The sequence below is a fragment of the Setaria italica genome, chromosome IV (genome assembly GCF_000263155.2).
Source record: "Setaria italica strain Yugu1 chromosome IV, Setaria_italica_v2.0, whole genome shotgun sequence".
NCBI classification, from domain to species: Eukaryota; Viridiplantae; Streptophyta; class Magnoliopsida; order Poales; family Poaceae; genus Setaria; species Setaria italica.
Window position 1 is genome coordinate 10,674,445 of NC_028453.1, and position 6,944 is coordinate 10,681,388.

At 42.6% G+C, this 6,944-nt stretch overlaps 1 protein-coding gene across 1 annotated transcript; it reads left to right on the plus strand.

Annotated features, from left to right (window-relative positions):
* The first annotated feature begins 6 nt into the window (after positions 1 to 6).
* LOC101756233 (condensin complex subunit 3) lies at positions 7 to 5,759 on the plus strand. The gene is made up of 12 exons (XM_012845123.3): positions 7 to 297; positions 670 to 873; positions 964 to 1,109; positions 1,221 to 1,486; positions 1,799 to 1,887; positions 2,870 to 3,017; positions 3,122 to 3,561; positions 3,714 to 4,228; positions 4,307 to 4,367; positions 4,460 to 4,732; positions 4,872 to 5,133; positions 5,245 to 5,759. Exons 2-12 carry the CDS (start codon positions 676 to 678, stop codon positions 5,592 to 5,594), a joined length of 2,748 nt encoding a protein of 915 aa, XP_012700577.1. The 5' UTR covers positions 7 to 297; positions 670 to 675; the 3' UTR covers positions 5,595 to 5,759.
* Positions 5,760 to 6,944: the final 1,185 nt, after the last annotated feature.

Sequence of the window (6,944 nt, forward strand, 5' to 3'; positions counted from 1 at the left end):
GCCGTGCCCCAGCGGAAGGTGCGGGAGCTCGCCGCGCTCCGCGCCTCCTCCGGGGGCGGCGGCGGCCGCTTCCTCCCCGCCTTCTGCGTCGCCATCACGCCTCTCTTCGACATCGCCCGCCGATTCGAGGGATCCGACCGCGCCGCCCGCTTCGTTGCCGCCTTCGCGTCGGCGTCCGCCTCTGCGGCCGACGGTGGCGGGGACGGGTTCCTCGAGGGGTTCCTTCGATTCCTCATCGTCGCATCCGCGGCCGCGCATCGCCCCGCGCGCTTACGCGCATGTCAAATCATCTCCGAGGTGAGCTAAGGAAAATTAGCTGAAACTTTGTCTCCATTTTCGTTTTTTTTTTCTCACTAGAGATGGGAGAACTTATATTAGTGAAAATTAGTTTCCTTTAGTACGCTATATAGTTGTTTAGACGCTCAAAGCGGGGTTGCTGTTGTGTTTAATTGTGCTCTGCTTTAATTGAGTTAGGTTCAGCTCTCTTGTGCAATATGCTCCAAGAAATTGCTAATCTGGATGTTTCCCTTGTAGCTAATCCTTTGATTTATTCAGCCTGCATCTTGAAAGTAAAATTCTGATCTAGCTACAAAGATGTCTTTAACTTGACCAGTGCTTCATTCGTATGGTGTTAAGTTGTCCCAGACTGTGAATACTTTCTTCTTGCAGATTATAATGCGGTTACCAGATGATGCTGAAGTAAGCGATGAGATTTGGGATGAAGTGATTGATGGCATGAAGGTTCGGGTTCAGGATAAAATCCCTGCGATTCGTTCCTTTGCTGTGCGTGCATTATCCCGTTTTGCGGGTGATGGAGAGGATGGTGGAATTGTTGATCTCTTTCTGGAGACCCTAGACAATGAACAAAATGCTGTATGTTAGTTCATTCTTAACAACTTCCCAGTTATTAATATTGGATTTGTTCTTGTTGCATCTGATTGTGGTGTTGTTTCATTTTTTAAGGAGGTCAGAAAGACAATTGTATTGTCTCTTCCACCATCAAATGCTACATTGGAGAGTGTTATTGAATCAACACTTGACGTTAGTGAATCAGTTAGAAGAGCAGCATATTCTGTGCTGTCAACTAAATTTCCTCTGCAGAGCCTTAGGTGAGTAGTCATGTACATTTGGAGTGGATCAGACTAATGCTTATGAAACTATGTATGAAATTCACATTTTTACTGTGTGAGTGAATTTATGGTTTTTTGTATTGGTTTCAGCATCAAGCAAAGGACTACTCTCCTTCACAGGGGCCTCTCTGATAGGTCTGCTTCAGTAAACAATGGGTGCCTGAAGATGCTGAAGGATGAGTGGCTTGTTAAGTACTGTGGAGGAGATGCAATTGCCCTTCTCAGGTTTCTTGATGTTGAGACATACGAATCGGTCGGGGAATCTGTGATGGCAGTGCTTCTGAAAGAGGGTGCTTTGCGAGTGCAAGATGGGCAGAGTATTAGGCAGTACTTCACTGCAAATGGTGAGAATGAAGGTAAATCTGAACGAAAGAACAAGCCCTTTAACTCTATTTCTCCCTAATCTTCCTCCCAGCCTATCTCCTACTCTCCAATTGATCTTTTTGCAGAATTTGTTGATCAACTTATGTTCAGTGTGAAATATGAATTGCTGACAAAGGATAAAGCAATTAACTCCAATGAAATAAACAAACCTGAACGACAAGTCCATGCAATTACTGTGTTTTCTTAATTTTCGTTGTTTGGAAATACTAAACAAATCAAGTTATCTCTGGCTATTCCTCCTTTTTCTGCTTGGTTGATATTGGCATCCTGATAACATTTTTCAGAAGAACAACTTTCCAATATTCAACTCATGGATGCTGAGGTTGCTCTTTACTGGAAAATAATGTGCAAGCATTTGCAAGCTGAAGCTCAGGTGACACCAGACTATCTCTGCTTACTATGCAGCATTTTTATGGAATTGCCAGAAGAGTCAGATCATTAACATAGCATTGTTGCCTACTGTTCAATGTTGATAAACACGAAGTATAACTTTTCTTTTGCTGAATTTGACCTTCCATTTTGCGACAATTTTGTATGCCAAAGTGTGGCAGCACTAATTATCTCTAGGATGCTTGGCATAGCAAAGAAGTTACTTATTTTAGTGGACATGAGTAGAAGAAACGATCATGTGGAAATATCATTGATCTTATGTTAAGTTTGCCCAACATGTTGTGATATTTCATAACTAGTGCTATTTCACAACAGTAGCAGCTGATTAGGTGCAAAAGCTGAACAATGTGAGTTGATTACTTTCTTGCTGAAGTGAATTGCCTCTAGGATTTTATTGTTAGGCATCCATTATATACATGATTTCAGACTGAGTGATTTAACAAGAAGATGCTTGGGTGAATGCTGGCGAAAAGCATGTACACAAAAAAAGGAAGCCAAAATCTTCTCTCTTTTTTTCTTCTTTTGAAACCCATTATCAGGCTTTTGCTTTTGATATTCATATCTATATACTATTGCAAAGCTATTTCACTGTTTGATTCACATACCTGAGTCATGTTATTTGTCTCTCCATTAGAATTAGTATTTTGTCCCTAAAGGTTCTTCCTCGGTTCCTCCCAGGCTCCCAGTATATCTCAGTATCTCCTTTCACCTAAAGGTTCATCCTCCCCCTCCTTTCCAGCCAGCTGACCATGCCTTTTTTATGGTTATCCACCTGATAGGATTGTTGGATGTAATCTTGAGCAGGCATGGAAAGATGTATTCTGGTAATTTTTCATAGGATCTATCGAAATTATGGAAGTTTTTTTTGCTATTGATATTGGCTTATTCCTGGGGTGCCAATACTATTCTTTAAAGTTAAAATAAACACCACTACTTTATTTGTTACATCAGTATTTTTTGTGCAGGTCAAAGGCTCAGAGGCTGCAACAACTACAGGTGCAGAAGCAGCAGTATATGCTTCTGAGGCTTCTGATAAGAATGATCTTCTAGACAATATCCTTCCTAGCACAATTACTGATTATGTTGATTTGGTAAAAGCACACCTTTCTGCTGGTAAGCAAGAGTTATTGTGGGCTGACTTTTTCACTAGATAAGATAGAAGTCAAGCATTCTTTGTATGTACTGGCTAATTCTATTGCTTACTTGGCCCATCTCAGGACCAAATTATCAGTTTGCATCAAGGCAACTATTGTTGCTTGGTGAAATGCTGGAGTTTTCTGATACAATGAACCGAAAGATTGCCAGTTCTTTTCTTCATGAGCTTCTGGTCAGGCCTCTTGAACATGAAGTTGATGATGATGGGAACCAGATTGCAATTGGAGACGGTGTGAGTCTTGGAGGAGACAAAGAGTGGGCAAAAGCAGTGGCAGAGTTGGCCAAAAAGGTTCATTCTTCTGTCGGTGAATTTGAAATGGTGGTTTCCACTGTTGTTGAAGAGCTGGCTAGACCTTGCAGGGAGAGAACAGCAGACTTCATGCAGTGGATGCATTGTCTTGCTGTGACAGGTCTTCTTCTTGAGAATACTTCTACCCTACGGAATCTGCAGGTTACGGCAATTGATCCTTCAGAACTGCTTCACTCTTTGTTGATTCCTGCTGTAAGTCCAACTGCTCTACAGTCCTCTGCGTATGCCAGATGCTCCCTTACATTCTAATATTATTCAACTCTTGTATATAGTACATTTGCTCTTAAGGCTATTGCATTGAGATGAATGTTTGAAGTTTCTGTCGTTGATCTTGTCTCTTGCAGGCAAAGCAAAATCATGTTGATGTACAAAGGGCCACTTTAAGATGCCTTTGTCTTCTCGGATTGTTAGAGAGTAGACCTAATGCAGAGTTGGTGAAGCAGCTGCGCTTATCTTTCATCAATGGACCTGACCTGGTTAGTGCCATGGCATGCAAGGCCTTGATTGATCTTGTAACTTGGCATGGTCCACAAGAAATAGATCGGGCCATTGGAATTGAATTGCCAGATCCTAGCTATGAAAAGTCTCAGTTCGCTCAAGTTGATCTTTCTGATATGGATGGTGATGATCTAAACATTAGCGTTCTTGACATTCTATTTTCTGGTTTCCATAAAGATGACTGGGAATTCAGCCTCGAGGGTGATAACCATGATAATGTCCCAACCATACTAGGTGAAGGTTTTGCTAAAATTCTTCTTCTTAGTGAGAATTTTCCAAGCATACCTTCTGATCTGCATACTGTTATTTTATCTCAACTCATTAGATTGTATTTCTCGGAGGAAACTAAAGAACTTGAAAGGTTGGTTGCTCATTTGTCCTCTGTTGTTTCAAGGCATTTGTTTGATGCTTATTCTCACGTGTATATTTTTCGGTCCAGGTTGAAACAATGTCTGTCTGTGTTCTTTCAGCACTATCCTGCACTTTCAGACAAACACAAGGCAAGTTGATAAATCGTACAATACATCAGCCTGAAACTATTTTATGTAACTTAATCCCAGATTAAATTTACTGACTGAAACTTCCTTTTCAGAGTTCTGTCTCCAGTGCTTTTGTACCAGCCATGAAGGCCATGTGGCCTGGTTTATATGGTAATTCTGGGGGTAGTTCGCATGTTATTTCAAAGAAGCGGAAACTTGCAGTCCAAGCTTCTCGTTTTATGGTGCAAATGGTGCAAACCCAATTACTCTCAACAGAAAGTACGGACCAAGCTTCTAAGAGTCCTGAAAGTGCTTCACGTTCAGCTGATGTTTCAAGCAATTTTGACGTCGGCGAGGAAGGGCTTGCTATCCGTATAGCAGCAGAGGTATGGTTAAAAATCTAGAAACAAAAACATTTTTCTACTATTGCAGGACACTGAGCTAAACATTCTCACAGCTTTGTTTAAAAGTTATGTCAAAAAAGTTTTAGAGAAAAACTGACAACAAATGCTGGGAATGTTCTAGGTAGCCAGTTGCCCAGATAAGAAGACCGCAGCTGGGAAAGCATATGCTTTGGCATTGTGCAAGGTTGCTGTGCTTCTAAGATTTCGGCAATCAGAACAGAAGGCCATCAAGTGCATGAGAGGCCTGGTTAATTCATTGGCTGCTTCAGTGGCTTCTGATAAGGAGCTCATGAAGGAGCTAGCTCAAATGGCAGCACGGCTTAGATCGCTTGATGCCTCCCCAGATGAAGAATTGCCAAAAGATGAAGCTGAGGCCATATTCAGTAAGTCTGATGAATAATAAGAACCTACATACCATGTCGATGCAACTTCACATTTTCATAAGCTTGCATTTCTAATTGTTCACCTGACACCTTATTTTTGTTGTTCCACAGAGAAACTAGGATTAGATGGCAGCTTCAAGTTGGACACCAATCAAGCAGTGCCTCCAACACCAGCAGCACGGTCAGTCCGGCCTCCGGCTCCCTCCAGGAGAAGGGCAAGACGGGCACCATCCTCTAGCGATGAAAGTGACACGGATGGTGAAGTTAACTTGCCTGCAGCATCGGTGAGCAGGGTTCCAACCACTCCCAGCATGACAGCTACACGTTCCCAGAGAGCAAGCAAGACTGCCGCTTTGAGCAAGATGTCAGCGAAGCCTGCTCCCGTTGCTGCTTCCAGCGATGAATCGGACGACCAGTCTGATGTGACGAGTGACGAGGATTCCTGCGAGGAATCGTCGTAGATGGTTGTCTCAGGAGCCGAAGCTTCGGTTCTTGACCGGAAGAACCCAGCAGTGGCTATTTCTAGTAGGGTGGTGATGTATTGTAATCTCATTATGTATGACATTGTGACTTGTGCTAGTAATCACCATATAATTATGCAATTGACATTTTCATTATTTGAGCTATTAGGCACTACATATCTATGGTTATCTTAACTTTACAAAGTTTTCCAGAGAAGAGGGCTGGATTACTTTTCACTCTTGGAATTTCAAGTTTTCCTTGCTTTATAAAGAGAAACACGGCAGGATATTAAAAAAACCATTGTCCCAAACATCCTTATCCAACTTATAAATCTTAGGACGACCCACATCTCTAAATGAAGTGAAAACTACGGCATTCAGGTTAAGCTTTAACCAATCCATAGTGCAGGAAGGTTCATGTGATCTTCGTCGCTTTTTCCCTATTCAAACGACATTTTCTTGCTCATTTGCATGCATAGTTAGTACCTTTCAGTAAACCTTGGAGAGGTATGTTTGTACACTAAATGAAGTATTTAACAAGTTATTGTTTCCTAAAGGCAACATGTGGCATGATTATAATAGAGTAAATTTCACCGGCAGTCTTTAAAGTTGTCCTGAGTTCTCATCTTGGTCTTGATACTCTCAAAATATACAAAAGGGTCCATAAACTTGTCTTGAGCTATCATCCCGATCCTTAAACTTATCCCGAGTGCCCATAGTCCCGATACTCTCAAAATGCACATAGCAATCCTTAGGGTGCGTTTGGTAGAGATCTAGATTCACAAAGAAACATTTTGGATCCAGATTCTCTCTAGAAACGTTTCTTAGGAGAAACAGAATCACTTCCTGAATTTTTTGGCTATTATGAAAAGAGGACAATGTGTGGAATAGTAGCCTTGGACATGTAATACTTTGTTCTTGGGTAATAACAAGGTCAAATAAGAGTACGAAAAAAACGCCATCTCGCCTCCAGAAGACATGCCGGCCCCGGAAGACGTCCTGATTGCCAAAGCCACAGCTTCAAGGGCTTGGGTGGCTTAAAGCTCGGAGGCATCAGGAGCAGCAGCGTTGAGAGGGATAGCGTCCAAGATTTCAGATGGGGGCGGATTCTCCACCGGAGTTGCCTCAGGAAGAGATCCGGGTACATCAGGCTCGGGGGCTTGCTCAGCGGCATCACTCATCGAGTCGGGTACGTCATGCAACAAAGCAGCGACAAATGATGCAACCCTTGTTTCTGACACCGAAGCCGGATTTTCTTCTGCCGGGCCATAGCAGGCACGGGGGCTGGATCTTCACCCGAGTGGCTAGCGCCATGATTGCAGACTTCGAACCTGATGCACAAAGGCTAAG

Excerpts from the sequence above, each read along its gene's own strand:
- LOC101756233 (XM_012845123.3), top strand. The coding sequence starts at position 676 with ATGCGGTTACCAGATGATGCTGAAGTAAGCGATGAGATTTGGGATGAA. Across the intron at positions 874-963 it reads TAGACAATGAACAAAATGCT|GAGGTCAGAAAGACAATTGT; the intron begins GTATGTTAGTTC and ends TCATTTTTTAAG. Across the intron at positions 1,110-1,220 it reads TTTCCTCTGCAGAGCCTTAG|CATCAAGCAAAGGACTACTC; the intron begins GTGAGTAGTCAT and ends TATTGGTTTCAG.